The 27,458-nt window shown below is 41.1% G+C and overlaps 1 protein-coding gene across 1 annotated transcript; it reads right to left on the bottom strand.

Annotated features, from left to right (window-relative positions):
• Window positions 1–561: 561 nt before the first annotated feature.
• EDAR (ectodysplasin A receptor) lies at window positions 562–26,554 on the bottom strand. Its single transcript, XM_026852926.1, has 11 exons — window positions 26,490–26,554; window positions 25,656–25,778; window positions 23,257–23,438; window positions 18,354–18,439; window positions 8,007–8,093; window positions 6,730–6,858; window positions 6,567–6,641; window positions 6,196–6,268; window positions 5,318–5,477; window positions 2,322–2,382; window positions 562–916 (listed from the first exon to the last, which is right to left on the bottom strand). The coding sequence occupies exons 1-11, from the start codon at window positions 26,538–26,540 to the stop codon at window positions 597–599; spliced, it is 1,347 nt and encodes a 448-aa protein (XP_026708727.1). The 5' UTR covers window positions 26,541–26,554; the 3' UTR covers window positions 562–596.
• Between the last annotated feature and the right edge of the window lie 904 nt (window positions 26,555–27,458).

The following is a 27,458-nucleotide window of genomic DNA, read 5'->3' as shown; positions in this document are numbered from 1 at the left end:
CTAATGCGAGGACTGTGTATGCACACCTATGCACATACTTCTAGATTCAATAAACCCATAGTAAGTATAGAAAATAAAACTGGTTACATATTAAATGTGGTTAGAGCCGATAGAAATGTATGTGCCTAATGTATATTGGTTGATACTGTAGCTGTGGTCCTGCTTTTGGCTGTAACTAATAAAACTGTTGATAGGCATATTAAACCTAAGAGATAGGCATATTTTCAGAGAGCAACTCAATGAGTTTCTTGAAGGCCAGGCACGAAAGGTATCAGCAGGGATATCTGCACTAATACATAGACTGCAAAACGGATGTTTGTGTGTCCACTTATATTATGAGTAACTGTTCAACATGATCATTTTGTTTAATGACATGGTTCATACCAAGCTTCGTGGGAGAGTTCTGCTCTTGTTTTGGTAGATGTGTAACTTCACTTTTTTTTTAAAAAAAGTCAGAGAAGAGCTTCCCGTTGGTTATCGGGAGCGATTATGCAGAAGAAACATCAGTGGTGTTTTGTCCAAAGTCTTTGACGTGGTGCTTGCTGGAACCATTGTTCTTGCAGGTGATGTGGAAGCGTGGGTCCCAGGCAGGCATGTCAGGATGTCCCTGCTGGCTCAGGAGCAGGCATTGCTTGTGCCCACTCCAGAATATCTGCACACAAGGATTCAACAGCATCCAACCGCTCGATTTGCACCAGTTTGGTTAGCAGTTCTGGGATGCTGTAACCCGCTGTGCTGATGCGATCAAATAACTGCATGCCATCTGTCATACCACCTATCTCATCTCTCTTCAGTCCAAAGCTCTCGGCAAGATGGCGCCACGTTTTCACTATGGCTTTTTCTGTGTTGTAGGTCGAGCTGAGCATTCGGCTGGTCTTCTCCAGGCAATCAAATGGCAGCTCCGTAGGGCTCAGACCTGCAAAGTGAGGTGTTTATTGTCAGATGGCTCTGTGCACAAGTTTGCCTATTCAAGTTATTCAAGTACTAGAGTATATACCATCAGCAACAAGTGCAGGTAAAATCTTTAAGTTATAGTCCATGATAGCTATGTCTAGCTCTGAAGTTATTACTGTATATTACCAAATTAACTCTTCCTAGTGACAGTAGGGTACAATAATTAGGGTAAAAAGTTGTCTGGGAAAGAAGTATTAGATGAGTTGTATGAATTCCCATGGCACTGCCCCTTCCTTCAACAATTTACTAGCTGTTAGAAAAAGTATATTGCAACCAAATCCCTAGAGAGCAGCTCCATTAACACACCTCTGCACATCAGGCACAGTGTTTGAGCTCAAGAGACAGCTTTGACCCTTCCCTGAGTCTGTCACTAGCAGCTGCTGTAACATCTCTGTAATTGAAAGTTACCCTTGTAGGAATGTGAGGAGTGAGGTGAAGGAATGACACCAGATGCTTCCAAGCATAAAAGTCCCTGCAACTGCTCCATTGTCATTACTATCACTGAATCTCTAGAGAGGATTTAACACTCATCCTGTGGGGGAAAAGCTATTTTTTTCCTGGACATTTTTGCTATATAACTATGGTCACAGAACAGAGGAGAGAACCAGCGACAGCATTTTTCCCAAACTAGTCTTTTGCTTCTGTAGTTTTCCTGCTTCATAATCAACACCAGTAATTTGGTGGGAGATAGAGTTCCCTGAACCACAGAAAACTTGTACACACACACACACACAAGGTGTGTGTCTGTGTGTAGGGAAGTAAATGCAATCATGTCTCCCGTTCTGCAGGGAGATTAATTCATGTCGCTTCTGTCAAAACAGTCCAGGTAAGTCAAGTGCTAAAGAGGGTTAAAACACTTAAAACACAGAAACTCCACTTTTTTTGTTGTGAGAAGTGGACAGGCTTTAGAGAAGCAGAGTAGGTCAAGACTTGTTTCTTAGCCTCAGTCCTGACCCTCCCCAAATCACACTTTCATATTTGGAACTACCTTTTTATCTGTTATCCAAGGGACTAAACAAGAAATCAAACCAGTTTCCTGTAGATGGGGAATAAGAGAGTGCTTCTCTGCAACTTGGTCTGTGTACGTGTTCCCATACAACCCAACGTGACCCTTCCTGCTCTCCATAGGAAGGAAGCCCATGCACACACCTGGAGAGATGCTGTGGCATGCTCTATCCCTGGGCAGCTCTGGGGTCAGGGCACCACAGGCCTTCCTGGCAAGTAAGCACAAATCTGCCTAGAGAGTATTTTTCCTGGGTTTGGACTTTCTACTTTCCATAGGTATGCTGAGGCCTTTCTTATTTTATAGCAAATGCTTGCAATCTAATTTTGTGCTGTTAGTATAGGTGCAAGTTAAGTACACTCACCTTCTGCAACGTCGCATACGTTAGCATACACGTCAAGTATCTTTTTCCTTCGACTCTGAATCTAAATGAGAGAGGTTCATTTCATTAATTTTTCAGTCACAGGAATAAACAATTAGCAGACAGCAGTGGAAAACCTGTGGGAGATCTTCATTTCATGGCGCTAGGGGTTATCACATAATGTCCTCAAGGGTCCCTTTTGAAGACTCAAAGAAAAGGACACAGCAATTATTCTGTGAAGCATAAACCTATTTCTGATTTCACTTTCCACTGCTAGATATCTTTCTCTCCATCTTCTAGTCTTTGATCTTTAGATCAATTACTTTTCTGCTCCAAGTGTTCATATGTTTTATTTCTCTTCCAGACCCAAGCAAACTTCTGTCAATGAGGACAAATCCAACACCACGCATGCAGCCAGACAATTAATGCAGGGAAGTCCAGGTAAAACAGGACAGAACTGGCTGCAGGGAACTAAATTCAGACTAAAATTGCCTTCTTCCAGTAATCTAAGAGGATTGTAGAGGAGGGGATCTTCCTTTCTGTCATTTGGCATAGGACTGCTTAGTGCATTACTAACTCTATTTTCTTCCATGATATATTGCCTGGTTGAAGCTGAAACATTTTACAGATTGAAAAAAAAACCCAAACAGTGAAGCTTTGGATGGGGAAAATTTGAGGTCCAGGGTGCTCTAGTAATTTTTGACAAGAAAGAAACTCAGACTGAAAAACTGACATTTTCCAGGATGAAAATGGACATTTTGATAGAGTTTCATTTGGCAAACATATTGTCAAGGTTTGGCTTTGGATTCAATGTGGAGTGAAAACAAATGTCAAAATGTCATGAGTTCTCAAGGACTGGAATTGTCATCCCTCTGCCAGCTCTCATTAGGACTGAGCTTTCTGAAAAGATGTCTTTTTGATAGGACTCTAGCAGTATCTCTGCAAATGTGCCACTTTTCACTGCAAACCAGGCTAGACCAAAAAAAAAAAAAAAGCTCTGCTTTCTGTATTTTGTTTTGTGGAAAGATTTTCCTCATTTGATTTGGGCTCTGAAGGGCAAGGCACATCAGTGATTTAGATTAACAGACTTGCAGCTGGAGGCCACAAAGCGGCTGCCCCACCCGAAGCCTGTCTCGCAGGCACAGATGCTGTGCAACTGTGTCGTATTGCAGGGCAACGCAAGGCAAACACTTATTGTTGTTCACATATTCTTGGTATAATTTACATGTGCTTAATAAGTTGTGTTGCTATTGTAGGCTTGAATTAGCTGTTTTAGAAACTTATAAACAGGAAATTTTCTTTTAATGGGGTTTATTAAAATTCCCCCTAAGCAAACTATTAGATGCTTATTTTCTTCTTTCATTTTCAGGGCAAGGAGGGTGGTTAAATAACTCCCTGTCCAAAGAGATTTATGCAGTTTTCCCCCTTTTCACCAGAGGGAGACTTGTAGAGTTTATGCTGAAAGCAAACAGGTAAAGTTGAGCCTGATGATTCCCCGTGTGGTAGGTAGCTCATTGTGTAATGGTTTTTGTTTTCAATAGGAAGGGGCAGACTTGGTTAAGACCTGGTTAAGAGCAAACCTCTAACTTTCTTTATCCTTGTCCAATAGCTACTTAATACACTTTCTTGTATTAGAAATGTTACTTAATCTCTAACCTGAAGCAAACTACTGCTTTTCTAACTTCTGGCAATTGGCTTAATTGTGAAATATTAGGTATGGAGCAGAGGATTTTGATGCAATCTGCACTTCCATTCAAAAAGTTTGTCTTCAGCCTTGTCTACAGACTTCAGCCCATGAAAAGTATGTTAGAACAGAAGGTCTTGAGGAAATAGCTCATGTGTCTGGTGTGCTTACGTGTTTCTAAATCATTCTGGAGAACATATCTATTACATATGGTCTCTAGGAGGTAAGCCACTTCTTATGCCTACCCAACTTGTATTATCAAATTTCAAGCCAGTGCATACAGAATATGATAAATATTTATAGAGGCCCCAGAAAATTGCATTTTAAAATGTGAGTAGTAAGTTATTTCAGATAGTCCTAACTGTCTACAACTACAAAAACATCTCTTGTGTTGAGACTTCCTATGTCTGGTCTCAGCTGAAAAACAGGATATTTTACAAAGGTTGAGCTGAACCATCTCAATGATTTAAAACATGCAAACATAAAAAGATGCATTTTCAAACCTTTTTATTCTTAAAAGATAGCTGATGTTTGATACTAATGATGCAATTCTGTCCTAGCTATTGCCACTTTAAAATTATTTTTTAAGTACTAAAACCATTAAAAATATCTGAGGAGATACATTTTTTTAAGGATAGTTTCATGTTCATATAAACTAAGTTGTGTGGGTGAGGTGTGGCCTTAACTATGCCTTGAAATACTCCAGATGAGATAAAAGGCCCTGAGCAGTACACGCTTAGCATGAAGAACAATCAGTGGATTTACAGTGTCCTTCAGAGAACAGGAGTGACCTTCAAACCACATGTGTGTTTTTCAAAATTATACACCAAAGCCAGCACAACACCGGATATTATTGAAAAGTCTGTACCATGGAAATACCAATGCTACTGGGTCAAGGTACTCAGATGCTATGCTGTTGTGTGAATCTAGCCATGCTGCTACATTATGTTTCTGTCTTGGATTTTCTGTAGTAAACATAGCATTGGGGTTGGTTATATTAGCATTAGCTATACTGGGCGCTTGCTGTTATTTGTTTTTTCTTTCTTTAGACTATAAAATGTAATACTCAAAAAAGCAAAGTTATTGCTCATGTAGGAAATGGGCTTTTTCAGCCCTGAACAGTATATATGCATATATATGTTGCTATGCAAAGGAGATTCTACAATAAATTTTCTGGAGAAGCTCTTGTAAATTAGTCTGATCTGCACTATAACGCATTTTGGGGGGGTGATAATTTATATATTGTTTTCTTAAAAAAACCCCCACAAACCAACACAAAAATGCTCTCAATTTTTAAATTTTGCAACAGCCTTACCCCAGTTGATTTATTGCTTGTAGAAGATTTCTCTCTGGCCAAATGCACTAAAGATAACAAGCATCTCTCTGGAGTCCCTTGCTTGTCAACTGCAGCTTCTTCATCACTATCCATACTACGGCTTAAAAGTCGTTCATTCTCAGAGGATGCATCATTTTCACTGTAAAATGAAAGATATGGTTATCTTAGTGAAGCCTCTCATAGGTTGAGTCAAACCATCTCCTTTTTGCCATCCTAAAGTGTCTTCCATTTTTTAAAAGATCTTTCCTCTGAAATCCTGTGAATGTAACTGCAATCACCTATCCAGGGTGTATGTACGATGCTCACCAAGTTACACAGTCATGCACAGCTTGCAAGAATCCTTTTATAGAGGGGTCTTCCAACTGAGGACAGTGTTTATCCCACCTTAATTGTGTTACGCAGCCAGGTTTGGCTTCCAGGCAGACACAAGGTGAGAACTATCACACCATGCCACTCAGATGGTGCTATGGACAAGGAGTTTCCTTAAGACCTGGAGCAGCTATTTTTACTCTTCCTGCCTAAAAGTGAAGACGAATCTTACTAAGGGCGTGTATGTGAGAGCAGCACTTAGGTCCCAAAAATGGACCTCTCAAAAGGGGAGATGGAGCCCCAAGAACTGATGAATTGGTCACAGAGGGAGTGGGGAGGACACAGGTTTCTCTTTGGTAACATCTGCCATTCTCTCTTAGAAAGCAGAGGGGAAAAAGCCTACTAAGGCATCTGGTATTTTCCCCGGTGCAGCAAACTACCAGCATATCCATCTAATTTGTTCTTGTATTCCTCTGTACCAGGATGAATGGTGACTATGTTCCTCCCCAACTTCAGTCAAACTAGAACTATGTTTATCTTTTACCCACCTTTTAACAGCCTTAGCTGGAGTTGCTGTAAGTTTTTCAAACTCTTCTTTCTCAGAGAATATCACAACATTATCTGTAGATCAACAATTAGAGAAATTTAAATTGGCAATGAGTTTCCAAAGCAGTGTTTTGTCTCAGGAGCTAGTTCTGCTGGCAACCTTGCTGCAAACATAAATCTCTCTGTCACCCCTTTAATTGCTATTGGAGGATTAAGTGACATTCTGGAAGTACAAAAACTATTATACACAATTCTTTAGTAAACTGATGTTGATTTTATACAATTCAAAGAAGAAATTGTAATTAAGAGAAATGCATTAAGTAATTAAGCCCAATGTCTTGGACAGAAAAAGCAAAACTAAAGCAACTTATACCTTGCACTTCTTTCTTCTCTTCTTGTGTGTTAGCCTGAGCTTCAACGTTTTTTACTGAGTGGCTCTTGCAACAGGCTAGAATATAAAAATATAACACTAATTATTCTCAGAAGCTATCTAAAAATATCATTTGCAGCTAGAATTTCATGTGCTGAACAATTACCTTGAGCAGAAGGTTTTGTTTTCACAATGTAAAACATGATGATGAGGACAATGGCAATAGCCATTATGAAAATGGTAGACATTGCAATTATAAGAGCTGTAGCCAGATGTCCTTGTCCAGAAAGATCTGCTGGAATAAACAATAAAGTGTTTTCATGAAGGAGAAACTCTTAGGATCAGAGAATAGTTAACAGTTTGTGGTCTGCTCTACACTTACATTTTGTATACTCATTTAATTGATCTGAGCCTTAGTTACTTGTTAAGCATCAAAAAACTTAGTGTTACATCTCAAAGGCAAATTAAGTAACAGTTTTTCAAAATCGTGACATTTATGCTGCACTAACCAGTTAACAGCAGTCATTAAAAATATCTGATGACATGATTCATCAGATACAAAGATGTAGGAAATTATATTATCTACTAATAATATAGGAAGCTGTATGTAAGCAAGAATAGCAGATTTCCTAACACAGTATTCTGGGAAACAGCATTGAAAAGAAAAAAAAAATCAATAAACAAATGGGATGGGAGATAAATCGGCTGCTGATAACTATGGCTGCCTCAAAAGCTTTGCAGTAAAAAGGAGAACAAAATGCACATGTAGAAGAACTGATGTTTTTCTAACAGAGACTTAAAATGCAGCATGGCTAGAAAGTGAATTTAAAGTAAGGTATGTGAAAATGTAATCAGAAGCAGAATTTGGATGCAAAAGAAAGATCAGAGCTGAAAAGCCACAAAAGGATGCAAAAAATTACAGATATGCTAAAATGCATGAAAACTTAATTTTTCTGAAAACATGACCCTCACGATCATGTTTACAGACAATACCAGCAAGATCAGCATTGTTAGTACCTCATTACCTGAATTTTTCCTGTTGTGTCTTCTCAGGTTCACATAATTTTAAAACCTAATAACTGTGCTGGAGAACTGTTTGTGTTAGCTTAAGACTGGCCATATTTGTGCATTAAATTTTTTTCACCAGTCTAAGCTAAGCTTTGATGTAGCACAGTGCCACTTCTGTATGGCTACAAATAATGAGCTGAATTTATTGCTGGCATTACTAAGTACAGTTCAAATCCATTTTATGTCCATCCGTCTAAAACAGTGGTGTTGATTAACCAATAAAAAATAATTCTGAATTATTTTTAATATCAGTTTTAGAAATCTGAAAATAGTGGCAATGAAATTCACAATAGGTATATTAGGTTTCATTGCACTTTATTGATGCCATTTTCAAAACAAACGGCTGCTAAATTGAATCTGTAAATGCTTTCTTACCTTTGTGAGCATGCTGGTAAGGTGAGAAAGTGCTTGTGCCGGAGGTACTTGGAAAAATGGCTGAAATGCCAGAGGTAGCCCCTGCACCTGCAATATAAGCAGAAATGCCATGAACTTCTACGGTTACTTTGTCCCGTCAAAGGAATATCTTGGCCCAAATAAACAGAGCCTTTGCTCAGCTCAATTGTGTTTCCCATTTATTAGGAAAGAACCCATGAACTTGTCAGGTTTTGAAATGTTACTAATCCCAATATGCATTTCTGGCACATTGAAAATTGTGTCACAGGCTACATTTCTGCATAACATCTAGAGGGAGTGGAAGAAATCAAAGCTCCTGAATGGTTATGAACTTAGAAGAAGCCCAAGCCTCTTCAGACACAGGCAGGTCCAACCTGTTATACATAGATTCCCATATTACAGATCTGTCCTGAATAGCAGAAAGTTTTCCAGGATCCAGTTGAGGAGTCAAACTGTTTACAATCCCCTCTCCATTAATTGCAGCTGCAGACCCCAAGTCCCAGCTGGTAGATTCATAAAATTTGTGCTTGTCACAAGCAACCTTCACTAGCAGGATCACTGTGAAACTCTGATGGTAAGCAAACACTCATGACCCCACAGGACAGCCTAGAAAAGGTGACAAATAATAGTATTGAATGCTTTTATGTTTCTTGGAGCTGTACTATCATAAAAGGCAATATTAGAATTTCCTGCAATCTAGCTAGGCAGTACATTTCTTATCATTCCCCCTGTCAGTCCAAATCCATATTCTGGGGAGGTGGGAAATCCACAAAAAAAGTAAAACGAAGACCTTAAAGGAATACTTCATGCTGGCAGAGGAGTGAGACTGTCCAGTAGGGCTTTCCATGTCTAAATTCTACAGTTAAGTTTAAAAGTTAATCTTTCAGATGGTGTCATACTCCAAATTTTCAAAGCAGTAAACCAAGTATGATAAAAATTAACATATTTTGACAATGCCAGACAATACTGCATATTATTGGGAGTAAGTTTGTTGATGTGAAGGCTTTCATACAGGATGATGCTAGCATAGCACTCCAAAACAGAATAAAAACATCAGGGTAGGGAGAAAATATTCTCTTCATTCTCAAATAAGCTTTAATATCAAATAAATAATTCTCAAATAAACTTTAATAAGCAGGTAATGCAAACAGCGACTATCAACAGACACTGAAAAACATCTTCTGGCTCGGAGGGGGTATGAAATCCATCCTGCTTTGTATTAGCTGTCTATGGAAAAAGTCCAGTGACAAGTTCAGCAGACCTAAAGGCAAAAGACTGTCCCAGTCATCTGGCAAGGTGCACACAGCACCCGGCTCCACAAGCTAGTTTGGCAACTAGAGCAGCTGAGAACTAACCATGCCAATGAGAAATTAAACCCACCAGGTAAACTTGACAGGAAATTAAGTGGTCTGAGAAATGTTCCATAGTTAAAAACAAAGCAATATACATGCTTTTTAAATTAAGAGATCTGTTTTCTAAAAAAAAAAAAAAAAAAAGTATTACCTAACATAAAACATGGCTGCATGTCGTGAATGAGAAATGTACATTTAAAGTGGCCACAAAATATGAGTTGCAGATGTCTTCAAAAGAAATTTTCTTTAACAATGGTAAAACTTCTTCCAAACCTCATTTGTTGGAAGGAAATGGATTCATTTATTATAATTGTTTGGGTTTTTTTTTCAGACTGAAGAAGTGTTTTCATAACTTTTAAATATACTAATTTGTTAATTCAGATGCTTTTCATATTATGTAAATGACAGGCAGATTATGCAAGTCTTGCCTTTGGTCCCTTCTCTGGACAGACTTCCTTCTAAGAAGAATTAGTTACAAGCTCCAGAAACTGCAATACAGCAGTAGACCATCTAGATATCAGTAGATGAAGATGTCATCTGCATGTAGTGGAGATTAAAGACAGGTAATTCATTAAATTTTCAGCAATTCTTCACAGAACTGAAGTGAATCATCCTTGGTCTCAACCTCTGTACTCATCATGGATGGACAACAGTGGAAATTCAGTAAATGGCCAATGGTGTAGTCTAATACTTTCCTTCATGGCCACAGCTACCAGGCTTACGCCTATTCTTGCAGTCCCCATGGCAAATCCAATTACAGCTGATGTAATTCTGCACAGTCCTTCCTTGCAAGCTGCAACAAGTCAACAATAGCTTTTCTTACACTGCCTTTCAGTTAACACAAGCAAGCCACGCTGCTTTGCCTGTGTGGAGTTTATCTAACAAGCTTCAGCTCGTCTCCTCCAGAAGCAAGTTTTATCAAACTCTCCACTCTCTCTTTTCCTTCGTCTGAAATATGTAGTCACTGAAGTATTTGTGCCTAATCAATCTTTCAATCATTTGGCATTGGTACTCTCATGCTTTTCAGCTGTGTGTGAAAGGGAGTAGAGCCTTCCAAGGTGGGAAGTCATGCAGCAGCACAGGAACGGTAAGGAGGAAGGTCATTGGTTCTTTATTCAGCATCATTGTCACACTTCACCCAGCTCTAACCCACGTCAGGATACAGTATGTTGCCCACACTGTGTGTGTGCACGCGCGCACACACACACACACACACACACACACGTCTCTCCCATGCACAACAGTGAGCACCTTCAGCTCCAGAGTCTACGTGCAGAATTTTCTTTGCATGGGAATGTGTTCTGTAGTGCCTGTGGTAGCAAAATCAAGGCTGGTGCTAGAACGTGATGGCCTTTTACATATGCCTAGGTGGAAGTTAGTCATTATGCATATTTTAAGCCTATTATCAAATTTAATAATTTGGCATATTCATTATGAGCCAAGATTTTTTCTTTAGATGTGGCTTAGAAGAAAGTGCCAGTTCATGCACCTGCAGTACAAGAGGAACCAAAAATGCCAGCTTCTGCAGAAGTTCAGATCATATGATTTTTTTGTGAACACAACTCGTAGCTGCTGCCTTTTCCCAGACCAGCACTACACCATGACTGCAATGTCAGTTGTTCCTGCGCACATCCAGTTTTGCATCCCGATCACATTGTTAATTCTGGTTTCAGTATAGATGACACTTAGATAATTGATAAAGACTTAGATATAGCTCAGGCAGAGACATCCTAAGGTGCTAAAGCACAACATATGGAAACAGCTCTCTTTTAAGCACAAAAAAAAAGACTGATGGCTGTAATATAGCTGTGCAAAAGCATGGTTTATATTCCTAGACACCTGTAAGTAATACTGTAGGAATGTGATAAAGACATTAGGAAAAAAGTTTATCACTAGAAGGTTGGTCAGCTCTTGCATTATAAATGTTCTTATTCAAAAATTATAATTTAGGTATAACTTCCTTGAAGTCTAAATACGATTTCATTAAAACCCCCATACGTACTGCTTAAAAGAACAATCAGATTTGTATTCACATTTGAATGTTTGTGGGGTTTTTAACTCAAAATAGAGCTTTAACTTAAATTGCCATTGAAATCATAGTGAACAAATGCCGGGCAACAAAATAAATTTTTGTTAGTTTCAGATAATCTTTGTGCTTTATGTAACAGGACTATTACAGTTGTTCATGTCTCTTGAGACAGACTTACGATAAGAAGTAACAAAAACCTACCAGATTTGTGAGAGGAGGAGAGCACAGGGAGGGGAGGTTTTACCAACATGCCCCCTTGCAAGTGTCTGTGAGTGAATAAAATCTGGTGCAGTAGGAGACCATATGTGCTCCTGACATATGTTGCTGTGGGTGTCAGCTTACTGGTCCATGCAAAGGACTGCTGCACATAGCTAGCAACAGCTTTCCTTGAAGTTTATTTAATACTTAATAACATACCGTAAAAATACCCAAAGTGTGTATACGACAGACTGTCAGAGTGATCCTGAAATAAGAAGCGTTTTAAAAATGTCTTTGTGTGTATATGTATCTATTTTTTGCCATTGAGTGCATCTTGCTTTCTCCCTATGCATCCCTCTTCTCACAGCCATGGTCCATTTATGAATGGCAACTCATACTCCTTACTGCCAGCTGAGCTGCAAGTGCCTCATTGGGATTGTTTTATGGGAGTAAAGTACGATAAAGCACATGCACAAATAAATTACTAGCAGCCTGGAATAGGAGATGAAACATAAATTATATTGAATTGAAATTCAATAAAGGTAGACAATTTATACCTGACAAAGTAATCAAAAACTGCATTATAAATAAACCTAGTAATAAAGACAGACATATATATATATATATATATATATATATATAAAGCAGAGGTCAAAAATTTGCGAATTAATATAAATCTGTATTCAGGTACTTACACAAAAGGTTTGCTTTCAAACTTAAGGAAACAACACTTCATGCGGAAACCCTGTGCACTTGGGAAGTCATGGAAGCTGAAGCAGCAGTAAAAGCCAAGCCAATCTCTAAAGTGTCTTACATATGACTTCAGTAATCAAACATTAACGAACTGAAAATATTGCAAATCACTAATACCAGAGCATATCCTAGACAATGGAGGATTGCCTGACTGCTCTTTATTTTACTGTCTTTTATTTTCAGAGGACATAAAAGATAGTATCAGACAAGTTACTCTAATGTTTCTTGGAGCCACAGGGAGATTCTTCAGTTAGTGTAAGTAGTTATTAAACCAGGAAGAGCATGAAGTAAATTAATTCCTGAGACTGAACCTTCTAAAAATAGTGATAGCGTAGTTCTCCCAGACTTTTATTTTCGATCTGGTCATTCTCACTCTAAGTAACCGCTACTGTTCAGACACACAGAAAGAAATACTTTATGCTGTTGCGCTCTCTGTAATGTCTTTTAACTATTTTATTTCCCTCTTTCATTTTGCCGGGGCAAGGAAGGGGTGATGATTATAGGCCATGTGGCCTTAGTCTGACGATTTATTTGCTTCTGGTGAAGTTTTGGTTAGGATTCACTGGGAGCTGTAATCATTGCACAGTACTGGAAGGTCACAGGCATACGCTTCATGAACTAAGCCTATGTTGTCCAGGAATTCAGTGTTATCACCTCTTTCTCTGTGCAACATGAAGGGGATAATTGCTGTTTAAACCTTATCACTGTGACTTCAGAGCATGGGAAGGAAGAGAATGGACCCTGCAGCCTGGAAAGCTGCAGCTCTGCAGCTCATGAGCCTGGGCAGAGTGATGCTGCAGAAACCTGCAGTGTCTCCCACGGGTGGGTGGTGCTCTCTGTGGGAGCTGCAGCTCTGGCACAGGTGAAAACATCAAAGTCATTGGAGTTTTCTTTCAGAACTGCACTGGAACCAGATGTCCTCCTGAGTGATACCTGGGCCCAGTCTTCCCAGCAGCTGAAGACAACAAACTCCATATTTGCTTCTCAGATCTCTCTCATTGAAGGTTTATGGCTGAGGCTGACCAAATTTGTCCTTTCCTAATATAGGCAAACCCTAAGGGGATGAGAATTGGGCCATACCACCAGTGAACAATGAAGCACCTCCTTTAACATTTCTCCCATCCCACATGTGAAGAGGAATGGGGTGTTCAGAGATCAAACAACTCAAAAAAAAAAAAAAAAAAAAAAAAAAAAACAAGCCTATTCATTTGTAAGCATAATGTGAAACAGAAGGAAAAAAAGTCCTGATGTTGATCATATTTCAAAAGGACAAAACTGGCAAGGAAAAAAAATTAGTGATATTACAAAGAATAGAGAGTTAAAATAAAAATCTCTGAAATAATTATTTTTCACTAATACAAGTGGTTTTGGCATTAGGCTTGTTTGTGTTAAGCATTTCAATTAAAGAGGCTGAGGTCTCGGTCTTCAGTACATGGGTATGGAAGTGACCCCCTGATTACATCTAGTCACATGAAGCCATCAGCTCATTAGTCAATTGTTCTTTCTCATCTGTTTAGCTGTTTTTCAGATTCTAATGATACAACAATAAAAATACTCTTTTATGTTCTAGATGCTATTCATTCTCTGGTAATTAAAAAAATAACTATTTGTTTTCCTTTGTTGTTTTTCCTTTTTTTTCTTTCTCTTTTTTTTTTTTTAAAAAAAAAAAAAATTCCTAAGCTATCATTGGTGGGTGTGAGACTTAAGAACTTATACTTAAGAACTTATATTGATTGTCACATCTGTTTTCATATATACAACCAGCAAAAAAGGTAAGAGGAAATAACAGTATTTTTTTCCCATGCACATGTATGAATATAAACAAATGAAAAAATAAAACTCTCAGTTGCTGAAGTTCTCTCGATCCATAATTTGTGAGTGGACAAGGATTTGCATATTAGACGTAATTGTGTAAATACAACTTCAAAGTAAATGTTCTTCAGGCTTTTGTAGTGGAGTTGGGTTTCATTTTCCTCCATTATTTTTGAGCTGGAATGGCAAACATCAAAGTTTGAAGAGAGGAGTTAATATGCATAAACTGATAGAGAACTGTAGCTGCTAAAAGACAAAATCTCTTCCAGCAGTAACTGTACCTCTCTACCAGAGAAACTCCATGTAGGTTTAAATCTTCTATCATTTGCATATAGTTTTTACACTGGATAAAAGAAAAAAAAATAACAAAACCACTCTACGTAGACAGAGGCCTCAAGTGACTCCAGTTTCAGAGGTGTTGACAGAAAATCCAGCACCATTAACTGTGGGAAGCCACATCTTAAAGTGGTTTGGTGCTCATTACCGTCATTATTTGATTTGCATAAGAAACCTGCCTTATATACTTTTTGCAGTACTGCTATTTAGCACAGAGGTATCATGCCCCAATTACCTGGCAGCAAGGGTCACTGATGGCTCATGACCTGCTTCATGGACAGCTGTTTTGGCATTGTGTTTCTCTGTGCTTAGCAGACTGGTCCTGAGGCTCCTACACAGCAGACTTGAGGGAGCTGCATGCTGAGAGCCCAGAAGTCTTACATAGTTGTTTCATGGTGCACAAGATATGAAAACACGCAGTCTTTAAAGTGATGTTTACCCTTTTCCCAGTAAGAAAAAGCTTTGCTGCTATACAACACACATTCTTATGCTCACGTGTGCGCAGCCCCTTCCCCATAGGTGCTCATTGCCCACAAGCTGCCGCTGAAGCCTGGTATTCCTCCCTGACTGCAGAACACTGTTGGTCCCATCCCTCAGTCCAGAGAGGGAGTTTCAACACTATAACCTGGTGATACATTTGCCTCAATTAAATCTCTGACTTTGGTGAAATGTCTCCCTCTCCTCCCCCTCTTTTCCATGCTATTTTGTGCTATTTGTGTCCCAAGTCCCTTGAGAGAAAAAAAAAAAAAAAAAAAAAAAAAAAAAAAAAAAAAAAAAAAAAAAAAAAAAAAAAAGGTGACACAGTCCCATCAGGGAATTTCTTTCTCATTTCCAGTCCTTTTTACTCCAAAATTTCCAGATGCTGGGATGCAGGGTGTTCGTCTTGCTTCCTCAGTCATTTCAAGGTTTATTGACTGTGGAAAGTTGCACAGCAGGCTCTTGGAGCTGAAAACTACTTGTTTACCCTTTGATCAAACCCAAGTACTTTTCTGCCAGCTAAAATGTCTCATCAGGCAAATTCTCTGAACAGGTTTCCATGTAGCAGCACACACACCCTATTTAACTCTCCTGGCCCTCGGTAACTTGAAAGCCAGGCACTTCCCCAGCAAGGTATTTTTCCAGTTAAAGAGAGCAGCACTGCCATCCAAGCCTGTCTCAAACGTAGTGAAAGCCTGAAATGGGATTTATCCGTCCTGATTTTTCTATCTAGAAGTGTAAATCCAGAGCTTGTCATTCCCAGCTTCCTATTTTTAAGTAATTTGGCACCTTTGTTTCCTTGCAGCCCACCAGGTCACCTTTCTCCAGCAGTGTGTTCCATGCAGGAGTGTTTGAAGAAAAGGCAGTGCTCGGGGAGAGGCACCCTGGCAAAGTTTCAGATCCTGAACACTGTTTAATGCTATTTGGAAGTCTCAAGAAAGGAATGGAGGATGCCTGGGGCCGTTTGGAGTTCTCTAAGGCCTTCTGGGTCCTCCACCATGACAGCCAGAGGGATGAGCAAGGAGCACCATTACACAGAACTTGTTCTGCATAGAGGAACCATTCCTTCCAAAGAGCTACTATCCTCCCTATGATAGAAACTGCATGCTCACATCAAGGGTATGTGCTCAGAGTTTGCAATTTGCAAACCTCAAAAAATTACGCAGTTGTGCAACGCTGACATGACACCCTTTCTTTGCTCTGACTGGTATAACCTGATGATAGGGAAATATGATAAAAAGTATTTACTTTTCATCATTTGCTAATACCAAATTTTATGCTGGCTGCCACAACAACAGTGAGCCTTTCAAGACGTTTCTGTAGCAAGGATGATTTTCCATCTGGAGTACAAATTATTGCCTATGGATTAGGGAGCTACCATTCCAAAGAGTGTCCAGAGGTTTACACATCATAAACCAAATTACCTGAGTTTAGTGATTTGAGGGATTTGGATTTTAAGAAGCTTTCCCACTTGCTGAATACTTGTAATCAAATGGTTGATTTCATAGACTTGATTAAAATGGTAATGTTTACTCTTTCTAGAACTAACGTTTTCTCCTACCTTAGTACCCAGTCAATTTGTCAGTTTATGCACCTGCCTAAATTCCTCCCCAAGATAGTACATATTTATTTTTGTGTTTGTCAAGTTAAAAATTGCATGTGGTTAATCAGTTGTGTAATTCATTCTTCCTTACAGAACGTAGCACATTATATATTGTATCTGCCAGATATCTTATGAAAGACAGAGATTTTCTTTTTTAATTGAGTAATAGCCATAAGATCTTCTGGTAGTTCCTTGCCAAATCAATAAGCTACACATGTTTGATACTATTAAAAACCCATTTCAGCACATGTTTGAGACAGACCATCAGAGCTGAGGAAGAGATTAATTTCTATTGGCTAGCAGCAGGCAGGGATGTATTCCCACCAACGGGGCAGCCAGCCAGCACATGCATGTAGAAGGTGTGTATGAATCCTTTCCTCTTACCATGTACCCTCATTTCCCACTGAGGCTCCTAATCTCATGTTTTCCCTTACCTTTTTACCTTCTTCCCAGATCTTACATTTGGGTCTTGCCTAGCACCGTTACCTCACACCCTAATACAGACCTTATCTCACCAAAATCACAGCTCACCCTGCCCTCACCCACTCCCACTTCCTCAGGCAGAAATGCACATTTCAGGACTGGTGGGTTTCTGCAGCCAAGCGGGGCGAGCAGCTGTACAGAGCAGCTAATCTGTATGCAGTCAGTTCAGGGACATGTCTTCCCCCGGGTTGTTGCCGCTCACCAGGAGCTCTGTGAGGCGGTAATTATCCCCCAGATCATCAGAGCTCTTACACTTTAAGAAAGGTGGTAGCTGTTGATAACCTATCCTCCTTTGAAGAGGCTCACAGAGCACCAATGGCACATGGTTCAGCAGCATCTGAACTCAATAATTGCTATTTATGTACACAAATAAATGCTTGGCAACTTTTGTGTCAGCCTCTGCTTTCAGATCAAGCAGGCAAAATATTGCAATTCTTTTTCATGATAAAGAAAGAATCTGTCCAGAACAGAATATGGACAGAATTTTGGGTTTAGGTGCACCAGGTTTCTCTGGGGGACTGCCCATTTCTGTAGTTTGGAGGTTTTTTAAAGCTTTTTCTTATGATCTGCTCCAGGCTCTCTGATGGGGTGTTGGTCATTCAGAGAGAACCTTATTTTTCCTTTTATTTTTCTCACTTGCTTTACCCCTAAAGAAGAAAACAGTCTTCTGGGAGGTTACCTACAGTGCTGGTACATGGCCGTCCCCCCTCTCCATGGCATGAGGATGGGTAAGCCATTGAACGCTGCAAAAGATACTGCTAGGATGTCACACACACACACATACATTATTTTTCAGTTAGCAAACTACAGCTTCTTTTGTCAATGAAATCTACAGAATTATCTCTCTTATCAGTGCTGACTACCACACACCAACATGAGTCGAAATCAAAGGACAGGGTGTGATGCACCTTTACTAGGATCTACATAGTGTCCCATGTTTTCTTCATAGCTGAACTGCAACTGAATTACAAAACCACACCGATTTGTGACTTCCTGTACCTACTGGTTAAGTAGCCATAATAAGTCCTGTATGGGATATCTTAAGAGATGAAAACTGAAGCACAGCTCAACAGTAGCAGGTCCTAAAATCAAAGGTTCTGATCTCTCCCCAAATGCTCAGCATTTGCTCTTTTTGTTGGCAAGGCTAGCTGGAAACAGCAACTGCTTTACTGGAGACGGACTTATTGTTTGAATATAATAATCATTGCTGAAAGACTTCATATTGAGCTTCCAGATGATTCCAAGTCAAAGCCAGATGAAAATAATAGAAATTGCAGAACACTTACATTCCTTGGTGTTAGGAGGCGCCAGCAAGCATGAGTAGCAAACCATCCCGTATATGTTGCGAGGTCTGTTTTCCAGCATGTAGTAACTGAAATGAAGGGCAAGATAAGGCAAAACAGCGTAAACTAATATGCTACAACTGAGTAGGGTTCAGCAGCAACCAATTATACTGAGATAAAATAATTTTAAAAAAAATTTATAAGCAATTTGATGCAAAGATTATTTTTTCTAAACTGCCTGAATAGAGACAGTGTTTCTCTTCTTTTCCTCCTAAAAGACAATTAATCAACCATCAAGCTTACACGACAAGAAGTAGTATCATTGCCTAAACCAACATTATTCTTTCTGCTGAGTTCAAGCTGCAGTTTACAGAGTGCTCTGAAATAAGATTTTTAAAAATAAGGGAATGTTACTTTTTGAAGCAGTAATCTCTCAGAGAAGACCACCAGTTGGATGTGGTTGGCTCATTTTCTTCACAAACAACCTAAGAAGCATCTCCTTAATGTTAGAACCAAATCTGATCCAAATCAGAATAAAAAACACAGGAAAACACCACCCCTTGAGGGGAAGCCAGATTAGGTTTTACAGGGTTGGGGTTTTTTTACTTCCTTGCTGAGTAGTTTATAAGTAAGTCCTTGATAGTGGAATGACAGCGTGAAGGAAAGGTTTCCATGATTTGAACTTCTGGGCTGCTAATAAAGTTAGTGTTGAAATAAGGTAATTGGTTATGTAAGTGTTGGATCCACAGACAACCTAATGAGTAAATTACATCAAAATCATGCACAGTTGATGTTATGGATATGTCTTTACAAATCACCTGTAAATCACTACAAATTTTAATGAATAAACTCATAACTCATTCTATGTAGACAGAATCTCAACATAATAAACACTTTATGCAGTGAGGAATCTGTTTTCTGCTCTTGTGTACCTGTCTATGCATGTGTAGCATGTTTTATTTCTGGAAAATGTATGCATTGCTAGGGAATTACTGCTGAAACTGCCATCAGAATCAGTTGGTCACTAATGAATGACCAAGCCTACAAATAAGGGTCCAGGATACAGAGTACGCAGAGATGTAATGAGGAGGATGGTCTGAAGGTACCTCAGAGGGCAGGTAAACTGAACATGGTTCCTCCTTTCTTTCTTATTGGTTTTGAAAGATTCATTCTCACTCTTCCCTTCAAATGTCTCTTGTAGCCCATCTGCCACTCTACTCTTCTCTCAGGAGTGAAACTTCAATTTTCCTCTCTTATGGGGGCCTGCATAATGTTAGATTGTGAAGCAGCTAGTAAATAAGCAGGAAATAGCTACCAAACCACACACACACACACACAAAAAAAAAAAAAAAAAAAAAAAAAAGGCAGGCCAAAGATACATCTATAAAGAAAAATACAGGACAGTTAGGATCCACAGTCTAATAGCCACAGTGGTTTAGGAAAGACAAACAACCCTTCTGACAGTTAATTAAATAAAGCTGGTAGTATAATTCTTGGTTTTCACCACAATGCAGAATGGTGGAGGATGTGTAAAGAAAACTGAAAAGGATGCTCATGGTAAGCAACTGTTCACTCACATGAGTAGGAAGCTCTGCAGCTGCAGACATAATGTTTCACCCTCATGAAGTACCAGCAACAGATTTGTGTTTCTGGCTACTTTGCAATGCATCAAATACTAAAGGTGATGTGGGAAATACCTGATCCCTTGATTTCACTGACTGGGAAGAAGTGGCTCAGTAATAATGTATTTTCATGGTGTTACTCTTCCACTACAAGCCCCATTATTTCTCTTTCCTTAGCACCTGCCAGGCTCAGATTTTGAAGTGTTACAGGCAAAATCCAAGAGTAAAGGCTAGACTGAAAAATGGACTTTAGTGTTTTCCTGCTTAAGACCATGGTGGTTTATCTTGGGCTAACCTTGGTGGTGTCATGTCACACTCAGGGACTTGGCCCCAGGTTTAGGCCTCCCCTCCTGCAGGGACCAGGGCACCTGGGACCAGGGCGTGGGGGACTGTTCTTAGCAGAGGACAGTCTGCAGGGAGACAACAGGCAGGTAACGAGCACATTGGTGGAGGCATCTGCTGCCTTATCCAGAACTGCAGGGAGGGACTTCATTTTGTTATAAATTCACCGGCTAAACCTTTTCATTCATAAAGCAGAAAGAAGAGCTAATTCCTTCTTTTAAAACACATCAGAGAAGAGAAGAGAATTGAACATGGGTTTGCTGTAACCATGGACAAATACATAAAAAGAGAAAGTGTCAGTAGTGGAGGCATCTCTGACTACATTTTAAAAGAAAATGATGCCTTTGCCATTCCGTCTTGTGAGGAGACCAGAGACTTGCTCTGAGCTGAAAATAAGTGCTGGGACAGCACAGTATCATGTATACTTGGCTTGTTCTTACTCCTTTATGGGTTTCCACTTATGTATGCTACCGAGGATTAACAACCAGGCTAGAGAGACCCTTGCTGTGATCTGCTGTGACTGCTCCCAGTTGGCTGTGATCTCAGTGACACTCCAAGAACACCTAATGGATCATCCCATTGAGAGAAATAATCTGAGTTGCACCTAATTTCCACATTCTTGACCTGTTTTATTTACCATGATGGAAGACCTTCGGGGCAAGAGCAGAAGATGAAACCTGCAGCGTTCCAGGAGGTCAGGACTAGGCACCTCCAGAGTTCACTGGCAGCTGAACTTTGGTTTTGAGGATCACAGCTTTGGAACTAAGCCTTTACATTCCCCCTGGTCACAGTCTCGCAACCTTTTTGTGAGCTTGACAACCAGTGTTATTCCTATTTTATATGGAAGGGAATCTGGACACAGCAAAGCAGTGGATGGCCTATGCTCTGGTACCAAAGGTCTCCTTCCCTAAAACTAATCATCAGTAATTGTGAAAAAAAATAGAAGGACAAATATATAATTATCCAGCACATATCTGAAAGCAAATGATAGAGAAAGGCGCTTGTAGCCACTAGGAAAAGGCTGCCAGTTCAGTGGTGTTTTGTCTGAAATCTTTTGGTCAGTGTCACATGCTCATCTTTTCCTCAGGTTGCTTTAATGAGTTGGTGAAAAATAGCTAAGGAATGAAATGCCCCTATAGATTACAGAATGTGGGCTGTTACTTTGGGAAGATCTGCAGCGTGTTGTTATGGAAGCACATTCCTCTGAAAATGGAAACATTAATTTTCCCTCCCATTGACTCAGGGACATTTTGAGGTTTACTGCCCAAGCCAGGGAGCACTCTGCCAGGTGCCACTCACGCACGTGCCTGGCTGTCCCTGAGCCACTGAGGGCAATGAGAACGGGAGGCCGGTCAGTTGGAGCTGCTCGCCAGCTCTGATGCACTGATGCTCTTCCCCCACCATCGCCCGGGAGCAACCTCTGGGGTCTCTAAGTAGCATGAGGAGTCAAAGCATGTTCAGAGCTTGTTTTAGCCCATATTTAACTTATCTTGAGAATTTCATCTCTTCCAAGTTCAGTGTAAGAGAGCGTCTCTCCTTTACTGCTGTCTTTGCCAAACTGTCCCAGGACCTAAGAGTCACACACAGTGGCACACAGCCAGACTCCGGCAGGCCAGTTTCTGCTACAGGTTACACCTGTGCAAACACTCTATTTTGAGATTACTCCCCAAGCACCAGCTGTGCAAGCTGATTATTTTCAGCTAGCACCCCACTCCCACCTGGGTGACCTCATTAGTCCTGACAAAATTGCAAAACACCAACTGTGGCCACTATTTAACTTTCTTGCTCTTTATAATGTATGAGGGGAAGTCAAGAGGGAGCTTTTTGCAAATCACATCATCAGTCTGCTTGGTTGGCAGCTAAGCGAGTCCTTCCTTTTATTTGTAAACTGTGAAAATTTCACACAGAGTCACTGATAGAATAAACCTGGAAGCTTGCAGGGCCTCTTTTAACAGGGCTTCCTGTGCTATAAGTAGTGTGAGTTATACATGGTCTACAAGCTGCACAAAAGCCAAATGTCAGTAGGAATTACTCTCTCAACCAAAGAGGCACACTGTCAGAAAGTGAAAAGGAATGTAAAGTGAGGTTGTGTTTTACAGTATTTACTCACCCTACAAAAAAAAAAAAAAAAAAAAAAAAAAAAAAAATTGAGAAAGCACATGTATGCTTGGGTTTGCAGACTTTCAAAGGTAATATAGTCAAGAATATATTGCTAACATATTCAATATAGCAATTGCTTTCTCACCATTACTATCAGAGTTATACTGAGCATAAGAGATAGTTAAAAAGATGGACTTAATAAACAGCCCCTTCAGCCAGCCCTGGAACTTGTTTTGACTCTGAACAACAGCACATACGCCACATTAGCAGCTCTTTAGACCCCTTTCTGTTGGCTAGAAAGGACCCTGAGAGACTAAGCCTTGGTAAATCTCACCTAACAGCTGTGTTAGCTAATGCTGTCAACTACTGACAAAACTGACAGCTGGTCACATCTGTAGATGAGACATTTAATGTTTCTAAACACACTGTAGTGCCAGCATGGAGCCTACAGGATATTCAAGGCATGTCCATGGAGCAAGACTTACAAGGTGGCCCTCTGACGCTGCAGCTGGAGGCCAAGCTGGATTTCTGAGAGCATCTAAAATGGCACTGCACACCTGTGCTTGGGTACTTCTAGGAAGAGGAGAAGTTTCAGTTTTTCTGGTTATTCCCAACAGTTGTTTCTTCAGTGAGATTTCAGTAAGATTAGCGACATCTGATTTACTAAATTCACTGATGCTTTTGAAACATTCAAGTGTGTTGTTCTAGCAGAGACTGAAAAGCATGATTCATCAGTATTGTACCTACAGTCATCTAGGACATGAAGAGAGTATGTCAGAGATTTTGACATTAAAAAAGTATTTTGCAGTGTCTTGGGCAAAGGTCTGTGGTTAAGTCCTTACCCTGGGAGACAAGGACCACACTCTGCATCATTCTCCTGATCACCAGGTGTCATGACCGTGGCTCGAAAAAACCCCTCACAGTCTTTGTGCCGCCTGCATATCTGATAACCTCCTCTGGAAAACTTCTCCGAAGGGCAGGGGATGCAGCCGTAGTCCTCATCTTTGGTGCCATATCCACATGTCTGCAAAAACACAAAGTCAGTGACAAGCAGGCTTGCACTGCACACCAGCTTCTAGCAAAAAGGAATGTTCATAGCCTGGCCCGTTGGCTTTGTGGCACAACGTCATACCAAGGGAAAAAAGTCTGTCATTTAGTCCCTTAATGTCTGTCCTAAAAAAGGCCATGAAGGGATATAAGGATGCAGCACACTGTGCTGGGGAGGCAAAAGGGGAACCTGAGCACGGTACTACTCTTTGAAAGTGGCCCCCTGTAGCTATTTACATCATATTCCAGCAAGTCATGGAAGTGAATTTCAGTTGTGCTCAGATAGAAAATGAACTGAAAATTGACGAGTAGAGAAGATTACAGGGGAAACACGGCTGCAGCAGGGATATCAACAATCTTGCCTTCATGCTAGGAGAGCCCAGAAGGAACATCACAAAAGGCAATGTTTGGATGAGATTTCATAACCTCTGAACTCACATGTCCCAGCTGAACATTATGTTTAGATTAAATAAAACTAAAACCAACTGGTTATTATTCAAACTTACTTGTTCAGGACTACCAACTGTGTGAAATTCTTGCAATAGGATGTTTATCCCATTGAAACCAAACAGGATTTCAGTAATTTATTTTTTTAATAAGCAACAATTATCTGCCGTAAATCAAATGGTTACTTAGGAACCATAATTTAAAATGTTGCAGAAGCATCCAAGTTCTTCTAGCGCCAAAATATCTTAGCAGCAGAGCAAAATTAAATTCTCAGTGTGGGGGGCCAGCAAGCATGCCAGACTAACCGATTTATCACACCATTCTGGAACAGCAGCATCAGATTTTAAATAACTATTGAGATTAAAATGGACTGGCAGAGACTGTGCGTGAAACGTTTACCTTACAACTTGTACAATATTCTCCTGGCAAAAATGGCTGCTCAAGGTTTGGACAATCGCACACTTCGCTGGGTAAAAAACTGTTTGGATGGCCGGGCCCAGAGAGTTGTGGTGAACGGAGTTAAACCCAGTTGGTGGTCGGTCATGAGTGGTGTCCCCCAGGGCTGGGTTTTGGGGCCACTCCTGTTTAACATCTTTATTGATGATCTAGACGAGGGGATCGAGTGCACCCTCAGTCAGTTTGCAGATGACACCAGTTGGGTGGGAGTGTTGATCTGCTCGAGGGTAGGGAGGCTCTGCAGAGAGACCTGGACAGGCTGGAGCCATGGGCTGAGGCCAACTGGAGGAGTTTCAATAAGGCCAAATGCCGGGGGCTGCCCTTGGGCCACAACAACCCCCAGCAGCGCTACAGGCTTGGGGAGGAGTGGCTGGAGAGCTGCCAGTCAGAGAGGGACCTGGGGGTGCTGATTGACAGCCGGCTGAACAGGAGCCAGCAGTGTGCCCAGGGGGCCAAGAAGGCCAATGGCATCCTGGCTTGTGTCAGCAATAGCGTGGCCAGCAGGGACAGGGAAGGGACCTGACCCCTGGACTCGGCACTGGTGAGGCCACATCTCGATCCCTGTGTTCAGTTTTGGGCCCCTCACTACAAAAAGGACATGGAATGACTCGAGCGTGTCCAGAGAAGGGCAACGGAGCTGGTGCAGGGTCTGGAGCACAGGTCGTACGGGGAGCGGCTGAGGGAACTGGGGGTGTTTAGTCTGGAGAAGAGGAGGCTGAGGGGAGACCTCATCGCCCTCTACAGCTGCCTGAAAGGAGGTTGCAGAGAGCTGGGGATGAGCCTCTTTAGCCTAGTAGAAAGCGACAGGACAAGAGGGAATGGCCTCAAGTTGCACCAGGGAAAGTTCAGACTAGATATTAGGAAGCATTTCTTTACAGAACAGGTTGTTAGGTGCTGGAATGGGCTGCCCAGGGAGGTGGTGGAGTCCCCATCCCTGGAGGTGTTCAAGAGTAAGGTCGATTTAGAGCTTAAGGATATGCTGTATGTGGGAACTGTGCTAGGAGAACGGTTGGACTAGATGATCTCCAGGGTCCTTTCCAACCTAGATGATTCTGTGAGTCTGTGAATATCACTTTTAACAGGCTGCCCCTGGGATGTGGTTTGCTGGTGTGCATGCATGGTGCCTCACTCCTCACCACACCCTCACAGGTGTGAGTGCTCCTGCTTAAGCATCTCTGTCCTTCCCCACTTTGTCTCTTATCCACATATTACCATCATGTAACAAGGCATTTGTTTTTTGCACCTGGTGTTCAATACGTGTCCCCCTGCTAGCAGAAGAAGATGAAATTACCATGTAAGGCTCTTCACCCGGCTCGCATTTGGGGCAGTCGTGGCACATGCCGGTGGTCTGGTTGTAATATTCATTCTCGCCGCAGTTGGAGTATTCAGCACTGGCGGAGTACACCAGGGAGACCTGTCACCAGAGAGCATCCCAGAGTGCTGTCACTTCCACCATCTTCATTCCCCATGCCTCGCCCCCTCCCCTTGCCCAGCTGCTGTGGCTCAGAATGCAGTTGGGCCAACATTGCAGCATGAAACACCCCTAAAGCTCAGAAACATAAGTGGTGCCACTGTGTGGGATGGAGGCAAATACAGTTTTCAGCAACCTGGTCCTCCTCAGAGTTTCTCAGAGCAGTGATGTTCATGCTTGTTGTCACAGCTACTCCTCAGAATACTGAAGGCTGTGATTTCTGACCTACTAATTCTCATGCTCTCCTGCACAGCAAGTGCCTGAGTTTGCACCCTCACACTTCCCAGCTCTAACGAGCCTTCATAAATGTGACTGCAAGGGACAATTATAACAACCTGAGATAATGCGCTGCCTGAAGCCTCAATCAGGCAGGATAGAGCTGTGCTTCATGTGGCACCAGGCTAAGCAGCTCTTCTATCACCTTCTGTCCCTGTCCATTTTGGGTCCTTCTCCTTCCCTCTCCTCCCTAGAAGCCTCAGTTTAAGCAGCATGTGCCCAGGTGTTTTATTGAATGAAAACCAGTTGCTGTGTTGGGGTTCAGTCCCTAAGTCATCTGTAGCTGTGGCAGGACAGCTCACAGATATTTGCAAAGACCCAAGCAGAATCCAGTTATCTTTGCACACTGGAGAGACATATGCATGCATAAATACCTACCACCAGAAAAGGGAACACGTGAGTCCATTTACGTTCACCCAGGTGAGCCATGCTCTCTTGATATTTTACCTGAAAAGATAGAATCGGTGATTGTTTATGAATATGAGTAAATGTTTGTGTGTGTTGCCAAAATAAGAACAGAAAGGCTCATAAGCTGGACAAAGGTTACAAGGAAGTGATGCCCAGAGGTCTAAACAAAGAGAGGGGGAGATATGCACGTGCACACACACACGCACTACACACCCTTGCAGCACATCTCTTTCCTGTCTTTGAGAAGACCTATGGCATGAAGGAGTCTGGTCTTGAAACATTTATGAAAATCTGTGAAAGAAGAAGAACCAGCTCTGAGCTCTGTCACTTCTTGGTTTGCTGAGATACCCTCCCATGGAGGAAACGAGGGCTATGTCTCCATCGCTAAATGAAAGAGGGCTGGGGATCAGCATCCTGGCTTGTGTCCACACTGCTTAGTGCTTGACCCCACTAGATCAGATTTGTCTAGGAAAGATCTAGAGGGAGCAGCCAAAAGCAGAGCTACGGCGTGAACTGACGGCAAGCAGCGTGGGCAGGCAGCACGCCGGGGCTCCACCTTCCTTGCTGGCTCCTGTGGATCCACCGATAAAGCCCAGAACTGTCTTCTGTAGGAAGCATCAGCTGCTTCTTGTTCTTGATAAGAAAACTGCAGATTTAGGAGGCTAAACCCAAGGAAGAAGCCAAACTATATTTGAAGTGTTATTACAATGGCTGGGGAAAAGAAAGACTGCAATCTCTGTTATAAACACATAAGATAATTTATTTCGTTTCTTCAAATGAGTAATTTTGAGTAAGAGCTAATGTTACATATTCATGTACTAGATTTTTTTCTAAGGGAGAAAAAAGAAACGGGGAAAAAGGAGACACAAATTGTTTCATTAGCATGATACAACATATTTAATGGTATTGTTACAGCACATAATGTGCCCTAGGGATCTT

This window comes from Athene cunicularia (assembly GCF_003259725.1).
Source record: "Athene cunicularia isolate RWA chromosome 1 unlocalized genomic scaffold, athCun1 chr1_part1, whole genome shotgun sequence".
Lineage (NCBI taxonomy): Eukaryota > Metazoa > Chordata > Aves > Strigiformes > Strigidae > Athene > Athene cunicularia.
The sequence above is the reverse complement of the archived record's forward strand: the minus strand, read 5'-3'. Positions and strand labels throughout refer to the sequence as shown.